Raw genomic sequence first — 18,388 nt, 5'->3', positions numbered from 1 at the left:
GATTTAGATGTTTGAGGAAAGGACTGTGCTTTGGGACTCTACTTGTACTTGTATGCTGTATTCTTATTAGTTTTATCTTTGTTCTTTACGTCTTGTTGTTTATAGGCGCATAGGTAAATCAAACTTATTCATGTTTTCATTGAGTACTGAGATTTAAAATTTTAACTGCCCTTAAAATCACAGAGAATGTTGACTGTATCCCTGACTAACATAACTGTTACATATATTTAAAGTATACATGTTTATGTTATTTCATATGTCAAAATAATGAACATTACACTGGTTTCCTGAATATGATCATTTGCTACAAAGGGATAAAATCAGTACTAAGTGATCAGTCGTAAGTGATGACTCTGTTCTTGGCTACAGGTGTGAAAATCACAAATGTCGTCAAATGACGGAAGATCCAGGAATTGGGACAGGCATTATGACGAGGTCCCACAGGACTTGCCCTATCAAGATGGCACCATAAGAACCCTCCAGACTCTTCATGACAGTGAGCTGGCTGTGAGCGCTGATCCGTTGCCACCGCCCCCTCTCCCATTACAGCCACCATTTGGCCCAGTCTTCTACTCAAGTGACACAGAGGAGCCAGCCATAGCACCAGATCTCAAACCTGTAAGGCGCTTTGTCCCTGAATCCTGGAAGAACTTCTTTAGAGGGAAAAAAAAGGACCCAAAATGGGATAAGTCAGTGTCTGACATCAGATATATCTCCGATGGAGTGAAATGTTCGCCTCCTGCCTCTCCAGCAAGAACAAACCACCGTTCTCCCAACTCTTGCAAAGATCCTTATGGAGAATCAGAAGGAGCCTTTACTTCCAGGAAAGAGACTGATGCCATGTTTCCCCAGGATGCCTATGGATCTCTAGACCGACACACACAAACGGCCCGAACATACAGTGAGAAGGTGGAGGAGTATAACCTGAAGTATTCCTACATGAAGTCGTGGGCAGGACTGCTGAGAATTCTGGGCGTGGTGGAGCTGCTTTTGGGGGCTGGTGTCTTTGCTTGTGTCACCGCTTACATTCACAAAGACAGCGAGTGGTATAACTTGTTTGGATATTCACCGTCCTATGGCATGGGAGGCAATGGTATGGGCAGTATGTATGGTGGCTATTACTACAGTGGCCCCAAAACCCCTTTTGTACTTGTGGTTGCAGGATTAGCTTGGATCACCACCATTATTCTTCTAGTTCTTGGCATGTCCATGTATTATCGGACGATTCTTCTGGACTCTAATTGGTGGCCCCTCACCGAATTTGGAATTAACATTGCCTTGTTTATTTTGTATATGGCTGCAGCCATAGTCTATGTGAATGACACCAACCGGGGTGGACTCTGCTACTATCCATTATTTAATACCCCAGTGAATGCATTGTTCTGCCGGGTGGAAGGAGGACAGATAGCGGCGATGATCTTTCTATTTGTCACCATGATTGTCTATCTCATCAGCGCTTTGGTTTGCCTGAAGTTGTGGAGGCATGAGGCAGCCCGAAGACACAGGGAGTACATGGAACAACAGGAGGTATGGGATTTTGCAGGTTTTGTCTGATATTTATTCCCTTACTAAATATGTATAGTTTTCAAAGCAAAGATTTCCTAGAAATCTTTTTTTTTTTTTTTTTTTAAGCTGAACTTCTAAATTCTAAAGTCCTAACTCAGTAGCTGACCTGCTTTGACTGGGATCACTCTGTTATGTCATGTTGTGTAACATGGCGAGTAGACACCAGGCGTGTGATGTCATACGTAGCTTTTTAGCTGCATTGTTTTGTCTGATGCTTAAGGGGGATACGCAGTTACTGGATTTCTGCAAAGGGGAATAATTCAAATGTCTCATGATTGAAGTAAATTTGAGAACAATCTTGATTCTTTAGTTAAAACAATTAGGCAAACATAATTTTTCAGTTACAGGAGAAAGTGTATTTTTGATTTGTTACAATGAGCACCACTTTCTTCCAGCAAGTTAAATAAAGCCAAGTAAAAAAAAAAAAAAAAAAAAAAGCCAAGTAAGAGTATGTATGGTGAACCACGTGTGACTTATTTTAAGATGGAAAGGTGGAGTTGTGATGAACCTACTCCTTGAAAGCATGCCCAGGCATTCTAATGCTTCATCCTTATTTTGGGGAGATGAGTGTTCCAAAATTAGAATGGGAGCCCTGCCCTTGTTTTTATTTCTAGGGTTTTACTAATTAAGTATAAGGAGAGGAGAGGAATAGGAGAAGGAAGAAAGGATAATTAACAACAACAACTACAATAACAACACCTGGAGGATATGATTATATAAAAGCCCTATTAAAAATTATTTTACTTGAAAAATAAAATAGTTCTCTTACCTGAATGGTAGCAAAGATGTTAAGAGTATGCTTAGCTAGTTTCATCATGCCATGAAATAATTAATGTTTTGCTTTCTCTTGTGAGGAATGTGTAGTGGAACTTTGAGTATCACTGAAAAAATCAGTATTACCTTAAATGTTTTCTTAATATTAAGTTAACTGTTCCATGCATTTTTCTTTTCCCACTTTTCCAAAGACTTCCTAGGTACTATTTAATAGTACATGGTGGATATTGGGTTAAACTATAAATGAAAATGAAATTCTGTCCTTTACTCAGTAACCTATTCCTTTACTCAGTGAACTATATATTTTTGTTTTTAATCTTTTGAATGAATCTTATACGTAACAAATTGTATAACAAATACCTTGAGCATTATAAGAGAACCTCAACAATTTTCAACATGACCTGTAATTTCCTGCCACAAAGTATTTTTTTGCTGTTTTTCTTAAATTTACATCCTTACATAAGAAGAACTTTAAATTCTAATCATTATAAAACTCAGATAGTAAAACACACACTTCATCATTTTGTCTAACTTTAGTTACAACAGAATTCTTAATGTCATTTCCTTCATGTTATGAATATGACTGTAATTATCAATATAATGTTTACTTCCTTTTGATTTCTCAAAACAGGAGTTTGCTTCTGTAAGACTTTTTATAATGACTGATAACCTCACCTTTGATATGGGAGGTTGTGCTTTGTTTGTATGTTGCTATAATTTCCTAAAAGTTAGAAAATGCAATGGCCTGTGACTTTTCTATTAATTTTATAGTGTAATCATCCCAAATTCTTGAATTGTGAAAGGTAATAGGAGCCAAGATTAAATAAAATCTCTAGATAATTCCGAACAACTCACCTAGTATCTCTACCACCCCTAATTTCTGGCTCTGCTCTCTGCTCCTGGCTAACAGGGAATGACACTTACCTTCCTCCTCTGGCTCTCCACAGAGCGATAGAAATGTCACCAAAAGGGTGGGGAAAACATCCAGGAAATAGAGAATCAGGCTCTGTGTTATTGGGGACCATAAATACAAATGGATGAAAATATTTGCAAAATAGCTTCACACTCTGATGAAAATTCTTCTTAATTTTACCTTTTTTTGTTGCAGATAAGTGAGACATCATTGTCATCCAAAAGAAAAATGGTAAGAGTAAAGTTATCATAGTTAACTCTAGATTTATTAATACTTTTCTTTATTGTATAGTTACCTACAAAGTAGATTATTTGTCTGTGAAAGTGTATCTATCTACTAAACTGGGTTCATAATAGGACTTTAAGCTTTTTCCTAGTACTAAAATGAGCAAATTAGACAAGGCTATCTATGACTTCCTTTAAGTTTGTTAAATGAAATATTATGCAAATTAATATAGGGTTCTCCTTATATGTCTAAATTTTAATTTTTTTAAGTGAAAGTGATTTTTCCCAAACTTTCTTTAGTCTCTTTCTTTTTGCCTTTCTTTTCAATCCTTCTTACTTTGTTTTCAGATGTCAAATTTTGTTGTTTCAAGAGTGAAATTTCTACTCTGCTGTGTGGTAATAGACTAACTTTCTGTGTCTTGGTGTCTTCATCTGTAAAACTGGAGTAATTTCTACCCCACAGGCTTGCTGAGAGGATTAAATGAGATGCTATTATTATTTAGACATAAGTAAATAAATAACTCAAAAAAATCATAATTTTACCTCATTGAAAAGTTCTTTTTGAAGAGATTAAACATTATTTCTAAGCAAGAAGTGGGGAATCCAAGCTTTGGTTTTGTTTCTTTGAAAAGAGAGTGTACTCACCTGGTTCAAAACCCAAAGGGTCTCAAATAACTGTACCTTGGCTCCCAGTTCTGCATGGAGGCAACAGGTGTTACCTGTGTCTTGTGTTTCTTTTCAGAAATGTTTATATAAATATATATATATATATAAATGTTTTTTATATATATATAAAATTTTATTTATATATATAAAATCACTTTACTCCCCTCGTCACAGAAATGTTAGCATGCCATACAGTCATACCCTTTGTTTTTTTTTTTAAACTTAACCATCCATTTGTAAGATGTTGCCTTATTAGTGCATAAAGAACTTTTTCATTCTTCTACAGCTGCATATTATTACATTGTATACATGCAGCTGAATTTATTTAACATAAATGAACATGTTGGTTGTTTCTAATCTTTCACTATTGAAAACACTTACAGTGAATAACTGCACATATATATTTGAATGTACTTCCTTCCATATATGTACAATTACACCTGAAAGATAAATTCTGAAAAGTGAATTTCTGGATCAAAAAGGGTGCGCATTTTATTTATTTTGTTTGTTTGTTTGTGGGTATGCATTTTATTTTTGACTCCAGATTTGTTCTGTTTCCACTCTCAGCAGCATAGCAAGGTTCCTCACACCCTGACCAACACAGTGTCCTAGGAAATTTGTTGGCATCTCTCAGACAATACATGAGAAACAGTATCTTATGAAGTTATAATTCACATTTCTCTTACCAGGAGTGAGGTTGAGCATTTTTTATGTTATGTTTGCATTTCCTTCTCTCTTAACTGTCTGTCCTGTCCAGTTTTTCCATTAGGTTGCTAGTTTGTACAAGTCCTTTCTAAAGTGCACACATTTTAGAAATATCTTTTATGACATACTTTTAAACTTTATTCTCTATAGTGACAATTAAAAATGACTTGTTCATGCTAAAATAATTATGAAGTGTATTTCTAAAGTAGATGAACAATCTGTGGAAGGAATCCTGGCTGATATATTCATCAGTATCATTCATTCATTCATTGAATTATCTTCACTGTGCTTAGGAATGAGAAGCCTTATAGAAAAAGTGGGACCTCTAACTTCTCATTAGGAATGAGTGTTACCTGCTTCCTTACTATTCCATGACAGGGAAGAATTGCCAGATTACCTACCACAGGAGAAGCAGTACAATGCAATAAAGAAAAAATTAACTTTGGATTCAGGCAAATTTGAGTTCGAGTACTACCAGCCTTGTCATCCTGGGGGATTTACTTAACCTCTCTGAACTTAAATTTCCTGCCCCTTGTTTGGAACGACATAGTAGGTTATCCTTTCTTATTTCATGTTGTAATAAATTCAGCCCATTTTTAATTTGAAAAACTTAGTAATTTTATCCATAGTATTATTTACCCCATTGTTTAATTTACTTTCTGTTGCTTCACAATAAAGCTTTTCTGATACTTGCTGACAAGACTAATTTTTGTTAGAAGTAGGAAGAAATAGAAAAAAGAAATAGAAAAAATTAGAAAAAAGAAATAGGAAGGAAAATAAATATTTCCTGCTTGAAAAATGTTATCCCTGAGGGAAAAAACTCATTATGGACTCTTCTGCCCAATATGACTCACAGAGGGCAGAATTCATAATTTCGACCAGGAAATCTGAACTTGATCCTCTCAGCTACTTCTGAGTTCTAGAGTATAGACATGCTTCATAGCAGCTCCTTAGCAGTCTTGTGGAAATTTATAGTTAAATATTTAGAAGTTAAAGAGAGATGCTATGAAATAGAAATTCATTTAAGTAAGCCAAAAACTTCTCCTGATGTTTAGTATCATGTTCATTTTCAAGATTCAACATAGAAGCTTTCATTAGGATGAAGAAATTCTAAACAGGGGAGAACATAACAGGATACTAACTTCAGAATGTATACTCTTGTTTAATCTCTTTTTGTCAGGGTATTCTGTTCCCCCCCAACCCCCAATTCTTGCTATTTGGGCCCAGTGGCTAGGCATGCTTCCTGCATGGATGTGATCTGGTTTCCATTCCACTTAGCTTTGCCAGGGTGAGCTTCTCCTTTTCATAACCTTCCCCTAGGGCTGGTTAGCAGCCTCCACACTAAATATGTGGGGCGTGCTATTTGGTGAGTTAAGAGCTGGTGGTTTTAGAAAGAGCTAATGTTAAGCCAAACCTCAAAGGCAGCCTCAGAGATGGGGAAGTCAGGAAATAAAAGATTTTAAAAGCTGCTTGGCAAGGCAGAGAGTAAGGATTTAATCCTGTTCTGGCTTTTGTTTTCAAAGAAGTAGGGACCCCTCCAAGCAACTTTGTGTTTAGTTCAGCAAGTTAATTCAGCCAGCATCTATTGAAGACTCTGCGGTCAGTGGAGGGGAGCTTTTCATTCTAACGAATCAGCAACTGACTTTCCTCTAGCTGCCCAGCGTGGCCTGTGCTGCCCATCACAACCTCCTTTCTGGTGCCTCTAACTTCAGGAAACTTTAGGATATGAGCCGTATACATTTAAGTAAACAGGTTCCCTCTTATTATTCACTTAAAGTATCAATGAGCCAAAAATATCTAGGTTTTAATCTTGAATTTTCTACCTCCTCGCTGTGAACTTTGGAGAATGTACTTAAGCTGTCTGTGCCTTACTTATTTGTGTATAAAATGGAAAACTCTTTCTGGGCATTCACCAGCTTTATCAGCTTGGTTGGGACTCTGGACGCTGCCTAATTGCATCCCCAAAGCTGAGCATACGTGTGAGCCTGCCCTTTCGAGAGTGTCTTCCTGGGCCTTCCACTCCTACTTCCCATTTGTGGGCTATTTAACTCTTAGGACCTGTACTCCCCTTATTTCCTCTCTTGAGATGTTTTATCTTAGGTTCTTTTCTCCTCTATCTTTTTTTTTTTTTTTATGACAGGAAAATCAGGGCAGTTTTATTTATGATGGCACCATATAAGACTCCACACTGAAGTACAAAGGCAGAATAAGGACCAAGTCCAGAACCTTTGCATCTTTTCGTCTTCCCCCGCCTTTCGAAAGGAACTTTTTTTCTTTTTATAACCAAAATTACCTCTAGTAATGCCCTGGTTTAGAAATCATGTGATTTACACCATTGTTTCCCTCATGCAAGATTCTTTTTTTTTTTAAGGTTTATTTATTTATGCATACAAGAACTGGGGTACAGGCCAGAGGTGTGGGGGGTAAGAGGATTCACCAGAGACAGAGTGGGGAGCAAAACAGCCAGACTGACTGAAATACACTGCTGAGGGGAGCAGTGGACGAGACAGAAGAGGTCTGCTGTGCTATGTGGGTAGCTCCCTGGGCGGGAATCAAATTTGTGCTGCAGAGGCTGCAGATTACTTCATAGGTTGTGTCTTAACCCACTGTACTACCAGGGAGGCCCACTGCATGCCAGATTCTCATAATCCTCTTGAGGGAAACACAGCTTAGAAACTCTGGGATAGGTTACAGACATCCAGAGTTTTTCATCTGGATTTCCTTACATTCCTTTTAAGGTAATAAAAACAGTGTAATTCATTTCCCTTTCTAACCTACTACTGGCCACTTGTAATTGATTCATCTCAAGTCCTGGTATAATTTTATTTTCCATTTAAGTAGGCTTGTTCCATTTTCATTCCTCGATTTCTCATTTGTTTGCTTTTTTTTAAAGATTTATTCATTTATACAAGAACTGGGATACAGGCCAGATGTGTGGGAGGGTGAGAGCATTCACCAGAGACAGAGTGGTGAACTGAACAGGCAGACTGATTAAAATACACTGCTAAGGGGAGCAGCGGGCAAGACAGGAGAGGTCTGCCCCACCATGTGGGTTGCTCCACGGCCAGCAGGGATCGAACCGGCATTTCAGAGGCGCGAACAGCTTCATAGCGCTGCGCTCAACCACCTGAGCCACCAGGGAGGCCCTGAATTTCTAGTTTTGACCTACATTTTTAATTCTTGTTTGCTTTTACAGTTAGCTAGTGTATAAATCTAAGTAAATCATGTAGGATCCCAATTTAATATGTCATCATTATCCTTTGACCTACATGATGGGGTTGCAGGGCATGCCTACTATTTAGTCCCATAACTCATGACTCCCTTTGTTAAAAATACATTAAGAACAGGTCCTCCCTGGTGGTGCAGGGGTTAAAGTTTGCCAGCCACTGCAGCATGAGTTCAACTGCCACACACCCACCCCCTCACTACTACTCCACCCCCCTACCCCCACCCCTCAGCCTGGAAGCTAACCCACATGGTGCAACAGACCTTTCCTGTTTCACCCACTGCTCCCCTCAGCAATCAATCTGCCTGTTCTGCTCCCCACTCTGTCTCTGGTGAATCCTCTCACCTTCCACACTTCTGGCATACACCCCAGTTCTTGTATGCATTAATAAATAAAAATGACTCTTTTTAAAAAAAAAATACATTCAGAACAATGTTGTGACTATAAAACGAGTAACTCTGAAGTGAAATATTAATTTGCTATTTCCATTTTCTTACTTCTGTGGTGTCCCTCCATTTTCTTTTAAGAATGAATTTGAATTTTTTTTCTTTCTGCCTGTTTACACGTAAATCCTCTTTTTCTTCCTAACTGCAGTGTGAAATTGCCACCAGTGGTGACAGGCAGAGAGATCAAGAAGTTCATTTCAAAGACTTGAGACCAAAAATGAAACCTGAACTACTGAGTGGACCCATCCCTCCAGGCCACATTCCTAAACCCATTGTAATGCCTGACTACGTGGCGTAAGTACCAATCTAAATCTTTCAAGGTGGAAGTCGAGAGATTCCATATGAGCCTTTCATTTTCCTATTTGTCTCCAAGTCTGCTTAAAATCATTTATGCTTGCACAGTTGTTTGTTACAAAAGGCATAGAATTGAAGGTACCATACAGTCAGTGAGGAATAAACAACTGATTTCCCATTCAGTTCTTTTTAATGGAAACGTTTAAACTTTGGTTTATTTTTTTTCCCTCAGAAAATATCCTGTAATACAGACAAGTGATGAACGAGAACGCTATAAAGCTGTGTTCCAAGACCAGTTTTCAGAGTACAAAGAGCTCTCTGCTGAAGTTCAAGCCGTCTTGAAGAAGTTTGATGAGCTGGACGCCGTGATGAGCAGATTGCCGCATCGTGCAGAAAACCAACAGGTTAGTGGCTGCAGCTGCCTGGGAGGATCACTGTTAGCTAGAGGAGGGATAAAATCAGGCCTAATTTGGAATGCGAAGTGCCATATCCATCTAATTCTGCCATCTGAGTTGACAGAACTCATTTGTGATGGCCAAGGTGGCTAATTAAGTTTACAGTTCAGCTTGTATATGTCTTTTGGTTTCAATTATTAAACAATATTTTATTTTCTTATTTAGATAAGATATAAATTTACCTAAGATACAAATTAATTTAGTCAGAATCCTATAGGAGACAGATTGCACACTCAAACTGGACAATTCAAGAAGGGCTTATTCACAAAAGGGTGGGGTGTAAGGGAGCCGTTAAGAGCCATGTATTCTCTAGAGAGAGCCAGGTGGTTGCCACTCCAGGCCCAAAGAGCGTGGCAGGGAAGGATGGAGAATGGATCAAAAACTGGGGTGACCCACTGGGGACATCCATCACATGCTGGTAGCCATCAGTAAAACAGAGAGGAAAACCAAGGTAGTCAGAGGGAAATTCAGTATTTTCCATAATGTTCTGTCTTTCCCCTCTCCCCCGTTTTGGTATCTGAAATTGGGATGCCTCATAATGATGGTACTTTTTATCAGATGTAATTTTTTTTTAGGATTTATTTTATTTATTTATGCTTCTGAACATGTCATATAAATGTAACATGTAGCCTTTGGTGTCCTGCATAATGTTTTCAAGGCTCATGTCTATGGTAGCATGAATCAGTGCTTTCTTCCTTTTTGTGATGTATTCCATCATAGTATAAATAACACCACATTTTGTTGATCCATTTATCAGTTGGCGAACATTTGGGCTCTTTCCACTTTTTTGGCTATTATCAATGTGCTTATGAACATTTGTATGTAATAGCCTATCCTTTTTAAAGTTGATATCTTAATCTATTCTGTAATTAAAAATTTTAAAAGAAAGAGCCACTATGGCAACACCAGTGCTTGAGGCTTGAGGAGTGAGATGAGCAAAAAGAGGTCATTTTCCTTAGAGAAGAATACCCAGTTATCTCTTGATGGCATTTGCATTTCCAAAAAGGATGAACAGGGCCTCCCTGATGGCGCAGGGGGTTAAGATGCAACTTATGAAGCTATCTGCAGCCACTGCAGCACCAGTTCTATCCCTGGCCAGGGAGCTACCCTCATGGCACAGCCGACCTTTCCTGACCTTCCCGCTGCTCCCCTCAGCAGTGTATTTCTGCCGATCTGCCTGTTCTGTTCCCCACTCTGTCTCTGGTGAATCCTCTCACCCCCAACACCTCTGGCCTGTATCCCAGTTCTTGTATGCATAAATAAATAAATCTTTTTAAAAACAAAAACAAAAAGGATAAACAGTCCCAGAATGCAAAGAAGTGCCTGGACACCCCTAAACCATCAGCTTTTGAATGACCAGGTATTTGAAGAAAGAAGAGCTCTGCTTGGGAAATGGTTTGACAAATGGATTGACTCTCAAAGGAGAAGGATCCTGGCTTGTTCCCTTTCCTGGCAGAAATTCTGTGTCAGAAGCTGCAGGAAGACATCCCAGCAGAATCTCTAAATTTTACCACCATGCTTCCAAAGGTGTTATCTTTATACATCTTTTCTTTCCTGGACCCAAGAAGTCTTTGTCGAAGTGCACGGTGAGCTGGCACTGGAAGAACTTGACTGAGCTGGATCAGCTGTGGTTGGTGAAATGTCTGTGCTTCAGCTGGGACATCAGTTTCTCCCCTTTACAAGCGTACACACCCCCTTGAGCTGGGTGTGTAGAAGAAGCACTATATTCAAATGGTGAAAGAACTTCATGTTACCAAGCCTAAGGCACCTCCAAAAGATGGGTTTGTGATTGCTGATGTTCAACCAGTTACAAACAGTTCTCCAGAGGAAAAGCAGTCTCCTTCATTGCCTTTCCATTCCTTTTCCTCTTAAAGAAAGAGGAAATCACTCAGGGGAGAAGAACTTCCACCCTGGTGATCCTCAAAGAAGCATCCAGTAGATATTCATTCGCTTCAGTTACATGGACAACTGTGACCCCTTGAGCAAGCCTGGTAAGGAAGGCAAAAAAAGACATGAAGTAACCCAAGATTTCAGCCAACAGTCACGTGATAAAAAAAATAAGTTGGGGCCTCGCTGGTGGCATAGGGATTAAATCTTAGAGCTGCGACCTTAGTTCCATCCCAGCCAAGGAGTTAACCCACATGGCACATCAGACCTCTCCTGCCTCACCCGCTGCTCCCCTCAGCAGTGTATTTCAGTAGATCTGCCTGTTCTACTCCCTACTCTATCTCTGGTGAACCCTCTCACCCCTCCACCTCTGGCCTATACCCCAGTTCTTATATGCATAAATAAATAAAAATAAATCTAAAAAAATAAATAAGTTGAAGGACAGAGCCCAAGGGGGAAGCTTAAAATAGAGCAGTGAAAACTATTAATTGAGAAAAATAACTGTGAGGTTTATCACAAAGGCTATCCTGGCTGCTTCTGCCTAGTTTCCCTATCATTCCTGTGCCAGGAGCAGAAAAGAATAAAAGTATATTGGAAAGAAAGTAGGTAAATGATGGAAAATGTTCTCAAGGGATGCTTTTAGAATGACAAATTACCACATTTATTTTTTATTTCTCAGGTTTATAATTTCTGACAATCTCTAAAGCACAGGTTTCCATGGATAAATGAGAATATTGCTCTAGTGACTTGTCCCCTGGGATGCAATGTTCAACTCCTTAACAGATTACACATTTTAATATCTCTAAATTTATTCAAATTATAAAGTTAGATGATACCTTGTATTAGCCATTTTCAAAAGTTGAACATTAATCCCAACCCCTAAATAACTTGAAAAGGAACCTTTCAAAGGGGGTGACTTTGAGACTTTATAATATAGCTGGTGTGATTATTATGTACCTGGTACTTTATAAGGGTCATTTCAAATAAGTGAACCTTCTCACAACCGTATGAGGAAGTACCATTATTATTTCCATTTTATTGACATGGAAACTGAGTCTTAGGGTAATTCATTTGCTTGGGATCACAGCTGGCAAGTCATGTGCTGGGATTTGCTTCTGGCTTCATGTTATTTCATCATCCTATTTGTCCCTGGATCCCAGGGCCTGGCACAGAGTTAGCCCTCCGATATTTGTCCAGTGAACCCAATTACTGTGTGTGAAGATTTTCCTTATAGTCTTAGGTAAAAATTGTTTTCTATTTTAATTCCAATGTTCTTTGAGAGATGATTTGAGTAAATGCTAATGTTTTTATTCAAGTGTCATTATTTTATTTTTAGGAACATGAGAGAATTTCAAGAATCCATGAAGAGTTTAAGAAAAAGAAGCATGTGAGTAAAACAGTATATATGTACAATAGTGGCATTGGCAGGCCTTATGTTATTTTAGCTAAATAAGTTTTTGTTTCCTATTTCTTAAAATGCTACTTACTGGGGGACATGGGAGACTTCTCACCTCTGAGCTGAGTAATTCTGCTGTGTCCTATAGCAACCCAGGGAAATGAGCACCAACATAAAACTTTCTACCCACATTTCTTTCAAAAAGGTTGCATTATTTTATATGTTCTAACTTAACTACACAAATCAGTGGAGGCTAGAGAGTGCTTTTATTAATCTTTTCTACACTTTATTACTTACATTTTTATGGTTTATAAATCGCTAAACTATAGTATTTATTTATTTATTTATTTATTTTAAAGATTTATTTATTTATTTATACAAGCACTGAGTACAGTCAGAAGCGCGGGAGGGTGAGAGAATTCACCAGAGCCAGAGCAGGAAGCAGAGCAGGCAGAAGGACCAAAGTACACTGCTGAGGGGAGCAGCGGGCAGCAGGAGAGGTCTGCGCACCATGTGGGACCCTCCTCCGGTGGCTGGGGAGCAGCTGGGGATCGAACCGGCGCTGCAGAGGCTGCGGGCATCTTCACAACCCAACGCTTAACCGCTGCGCCACCGGGGAGGCCCTAAACTATAGTATTTAAAGTACTAAAGCACATAAAGTTGTCTACACTGTACTTTTCCTCAATTTTGCTAAAACTATTTCTAAAAAATAAGGTCTGCTAAAAAAATGCAGAACTTTATTCTTATCAGGCAGATTTTGACTACATGAAGGGTCATTTCTTGGGTGTTAATATATATTTGTATTCTTTACTGATACAGCATATATTTCTGTGTTCTATGGTAAGGAAGTCAGAAGCTAAAATAATAATTGTGTTTCGTTTCCAGGACCCCACATTTCTGGAAAAAAAAGAACGCTGTGATTATCTCAAGAATAAACTTTCTCACATAAAACAAAGAATTCAAGAATATGACAAAGTGATGAATTGGGATATACAAGGTTATTCTTAAACCTTACTTGAAACCACTTTTTTATATCAAACTTAATATTTATTTACTGACTTTTTTATTTTAGTCTCTATGATAGAGAAGCAATTGCTTCCTGAATCAGCTTCTAGTTGGTTTAACCAGTGTGTGAGGTTAAAACAGTATGATTTTACTCAAACATTATAGAAGAAAAATTCAGATTTATAAGGCACCTTTACTAAGAATGGAAAGAATCCTGCATTCATCTGTGTGCAATTTCATGCTTATCTATCTTATTAAAATTAAAGTGATTTAGGATCATACCCTCGCAGTGTGGTAAACAAGTGCGTTGTCAGTTCTGGTGCTGCTTTTTCCTTTTTCACTCAGGCCAGTTCCTAGGATTTTTTTTTTTTTTTTTAGGACAAATTTCTCTTCCTAGCCAAAGGTGTCATTTCTTTGAATCCCAAATCAACATCTGTAAACCTTGACATCTTGGACAAGTTGCATTAATTTCTCTGTGCCTGTTTCTTCATCTGTAAAATGGGGCTAATTATAGTTCTAAAGATTAAATGAAGTATATTTGTAGCTCTTAGAGCAGAGCCTGGCACATTGAAGCACTACATTAGTGTTTGTGAAATCTGTGAAAGTGTTTGTGAAATGAATAAACTGCCCAGAACAAGCCTCAAGAAAAGGTCTTTGAAGAGCCAGCCCAACCAGCTCACCAAAAGGCCGTGCATCCCGTGACTTTGTTGCACTGTTAATAACTCACCACACATACCCTTAATCAGATGCTTCCCCATGGTTCTGCCCCCATCGGCCCACCACAACCTCCCTGTTGTTAATCAGTATTGCTGTGCAGGCATCTCCATATCCCCACAGACCAGCCATTCCTGTACACATCGAATAAAGGATTGTGTGAATAATTGCCTTTTCTGTCCCATTTGGGAGTCCATTCTAAGGCCCCAAAATGTTATATTTACTTGGAATATCCCTTTGATATATTGGGATGTTTCATCTTCTCAAGAATTATTTACACTTTGGGCTTTATTTATGAGAATGTTTTCTTTTTATTGGTAGTAACAATGAACTGCCTTAAAAAATGCCTTTGAAAATCATTGTTATTGGATCATATTCAGCAGCATCTCTTTTAAATAATTTCCCAGGTGTAGAAATATGATTTCTGTATATAATGTGCTGCCATTAAAACAGATTTCAAAGAATTTTCTAAAGTGATGAAACCAAAAAAAAAACCAAAAAAACAAAAACGCATATGGAATGGCAGTCTTGAAAAGTGTTAGTTACTGAATGAACTTTCTATTTTTCCTTCTTCAGTGAGACCTTATTTCATGTTTATTGTTAATATTTTAGTTCTATGCTTTTCGGACTTCTTAGGGCCCTGAGAGTCTGAAGAGGGAAAGTGTAGGGTCCTTCTGGAAGCCTCCCCAATTAGAACAACTTTACTTCTGTTACATATTGGGGAGCCATGTTAACATTTCACTTAAGAAGAGCACCAATACTTAGTAAAAATAAAAGATGAAATATTGCCATTTGGGTAGACTTTGGAGAGTTAGATTAATATTTAAATGAGATGTTAAAGATGTTTAACTGTGCAAAACTATATTTTATTATATTTGTAAATGGTTAATCTGTGAAAAACAGTGTTTAACTGATTTTTAAAAATGTTCATGTCAGTACCGAGGTATTTTCAATTTCAGTTATCTGTCATCTTGTGCCCTTTATTGCTTGCTTTCCTAGCATTCTTGTGTTGACTGGGCAGGTTCTTCAAAATACTTTCAATTATCAGAAAATAAACTGGAACGTCATTGAAAAACCTGTAGGTCATGATAATCAGGTGACTCATTATTTCCTCCACCCCCATTATTTGCAGGAATTCAAAGTCAGGTCCACTGTATCAGTCTCCTCAGGCTACTGTGAAAGGAAAACAACAACTTTTGGGCACAGAGAAAGGCCCTGTAGAGGTCTGGACTCAGTCATAAGCTGTGAAACACACTGTGGTTTTAGCCCACCATTATTCCAAGCCCCTCATGGTACTGCCACCACAGGAAAAATCAGATGCACATGTGGACCCCAAAAAAAGCACATTCTGTAAGATAAAATTCCATCTCTCAGTTCCTGTGTTGCTCACAAACAGATTGCATCTGTCCATGGAGATAAAGATCCCCTGAATGTAGGCAATACAATCCTTCCCACAAGGATGTTAGAGAATTACCATATGTCAGCTTCTGGAACAATTCCTTTGTTATATTATTTCCATTGTAACCCACCTCCTTCTCACAACCCTCTATATAAACTGGAAGGGGTAGGTAGTTGGGGGAAATAGGAAGCAGCTGATCAGAACTCTCTGTGTCAGTCTTTCTGTGTCAGTCTTTCTCAGCACTAGCCCTCACCCTTGCCTCTAAAAATAAAACTCCTTTTTTCGTTACAGCAGTGATTTATTTTTAAGTCCTCACTACCATAATAAAGTACCACAAACTGAGAAGTCCAAAGAAACAACAGAAATTTATTTTCTCACTGTTTGGGAGGCCGAAAGTCTGAAATCAAGGTGTTGGGAGGGCCAAGATCCCTCTGAAACTTGTAGAGGATCCTCCCTGGCCTCTCCCTTGGGGGTTTACTAGTAATGGCTGACATTCCTAGGCTTATATTGGCATCACACAATTCTCTGTCCTCTCCTGGGCTTCCACCTGTGCCTCTCTCAGGCCAATATAATAAAGACATTAGTCATATTGGGATTAGGGACCCAACCTCCCTAGTTGAACTCATTTTCACTAATCACATTTGCCAAGACTCCCCCCCCCCACTTTTTTTGATTATTACATATTTAACAATACAGCTTTATATAAAATGCTAAGAGCACTTTTATTATTTTATAGGATTTGAAACAGACTTTCTATTAATACCCATACACAGAGCTAAATCCTAAATAAACACATTACAATTTCTTTAAAGACTCAATGGTAATAATGAGTAAGTTTGTTTTACATAACTGAATGAGAAATGAGAAACTGAATGAGAAATTTAATCTGGTCTCATGTCTAATCACTGTGTCCAAATAATGTTTGGAATTTGTGTGACCGCAGGCTCATAGACACTGCAGCTCCCTTTCTCCTGATCATGGTGCTGCCACTCTTCTTTACTTGGTAGCCAGATCTTTTAAGACCCATAAAAGCAACTGCAAAATTATGTGTGTTCCCCTCCTTCTGGCTTCTGGGTAGACGTCTTTTACTAAATTAGTCATCTTTTTTAAGGTTGTATTTGTCAGGGACTGGGGCGAGTTTTCCAGTTGAACTAGGTTCTTCTGAGTCTGGACAGAAAAACAAATTAACATCAGACAGGTTAGTAGGAGTAAAGACCAAAAATTCATAATGTACATGTGGAGAACTTAACATGGTTATAAATTCCTTCTTTAAAAAAAGATTTATTTATTTCACATACAAGAACTGGAATGTAGGCCAGAGGTGTGGGGAGGGTGTGTGTGAGAGGATTCACTAGAGACAAAGTAGGGAGCAGAACAGGCAGATTAACTGAAATACACTCCTGAGGGGAGCAGCAGCCGCAGTGGTGATAGCGTGACAGCGCTGAGACCTTAACCCCTGCGCCACCAGGGAGGCCTATGGTTGTAAATTCTAAGGAATAATAGAGTGAACTGGGACATTTATCCTGAGTTTATGGGCCTGGGGCATCAAGCGGTGGGGCAGAAGGGACATTACATGACAGACAAGAAGGGGTTGCTTTATCATTGCTGAGAGTAAAGGTGAGATTCTTAGAGAAGATATGTTCACTGATAAGCATTCAACTGGAAGAAGCCCCTAGAACTACATTCTTCTAGGGCTTAAATGGGAAAGCGGTGATTGCTTCTCTGATTAGGAAAATAGCAGAAGTTTAGGACATGACAATCTCTTCTATCAGGAAAGGGTCAAGAATTTAGACTAAGGACAAAGCTGCTCAGCCTCAAGAGGTTTCAGTCCTCTTAGGTCAAAATGCTCTCTGCATGTGAGAGTGGGGCATCTTGATCAGACAAGTTTTGAGAACTTGGGATGGTCTGACTTGCATACCTTCACCTCCAATTACATAGCTGCAGCTCAGTGAACTGGTGTTGGGGGCTGTTATTGGTGAGGAAGACATGAAGCAACAGTAATAAGGGACTCCATCACCACCTTCCTCCTATGGCTCTTGTGACTTATTTTCAAATAAGATCACACTGATATACTGGAGGTTAGGATTTCAACATACTTTTTCTTTTTTTGTGGGAGATAGGGGAGGAGAGACACACAACTCAACCTATTATAGCCATCTTTTCAACTTGTGAGATTCAAAAGCAAATAGACTTCCCTGTATATTTTCTTTTTTTTTTAAGATTTATTTATTTATGCATACAAGAGGTGGGGTGTAGGCCAGAGGTGCAGGAGGTTGGGGGCAGTGAGAGGATTCACCAGAGACAGAGCAGGGAACAGAACAGGCAGACCGACTGAAATACACTGCTGAAGGGAGCTGTAGGCAAAGCAAGAGAGGTCTGCTGTGCCATGTGGGTCAGCTCTCTGGCCAGGGATCGAACTCATTCTGCAGAGCGATCTCAGAATAGGGGCTACTTTGGAAGAGCCAGGATTCACAGAAAGGTGTCTTAAGGAGCTTCTCAGTGTATGGAAATATTCTTTACACTGCTCTGGACAGTAGTTATATGAATAGATACATATTTAAACATTTCACTCTATCCTTGAGTTTAATTCATTTTGTGCACTTAACATGTTAACTGTATATCAATAAGAGTTGGTTATAAATCAATAAAAATCTAATCTCTGGTGGTAGAATTCACAATAGAGTTTACTCTTAGAGATGGTACTCGGGTGGGAAGAGA

The 18,388-nt window shown here is 38.7% G+C and overlaps 1 protein-coding gene and 1 pseudogene across 3 annotated transcripts; both read left to right on the top strand.

The window, feature by feature from the left end:
• Positions 1-384: 384 nt before the first annotated feature.
• MARVELD2 (MARVEL domain containing 2) lies at positions 385-14,146 on the top strand (the record flags this gene model as incomplete). Of its 2 annotated transcripts, XM_084232872.1 has the most annotated exons (6): positions 385-1,527; positions 3,449-3,484; positions 8,669-8,814; positions 9,047-9,218; positions 12,493-12,543; positions 13,438-14,146. In XM_084232872.1, 6 exons carry the CDS (start codon positions 385-387, stop codon positions 13,558-13,560), a joined length of 1,671 nt encoding a protein of 556 aa, XP_084088998.1. In that variant the 3' UTR covers positions 13,561-14,146. The 2 variants fall into 2 exon arrangements, with proteins under 2 accessions (XP_084088998.1, XP_084088999.1); XM_084232873.1 differs by lacking the exon at positions 3,449-3,484.
• On the top strand, positions 10,579-11,361 carry LOC311171201 (F-box only protein 16-like; annotated as a pseudogene). Its single transcript has one exon. The product of its transcript is annotated as an F-box only protein 16-like (transcript).
• Positions 14,147-18,388: the final 4,242 nt, after the last annotated feature.

Source organism: Talpa europaea (genome assembly GCF_964194135.1).
Source record: "Talpa europaea genome assembly, chromosome: 5".
Classification (NCBI taxonomy): Eukaryota; Metazoa; Chordata; class Mammalia; order Eulipotyphla; family Talpidae; genus Talpa; species Talpa europaea.
This window is presented reverse-complemented; position numbering and strand designations above follow the sequence as displayed.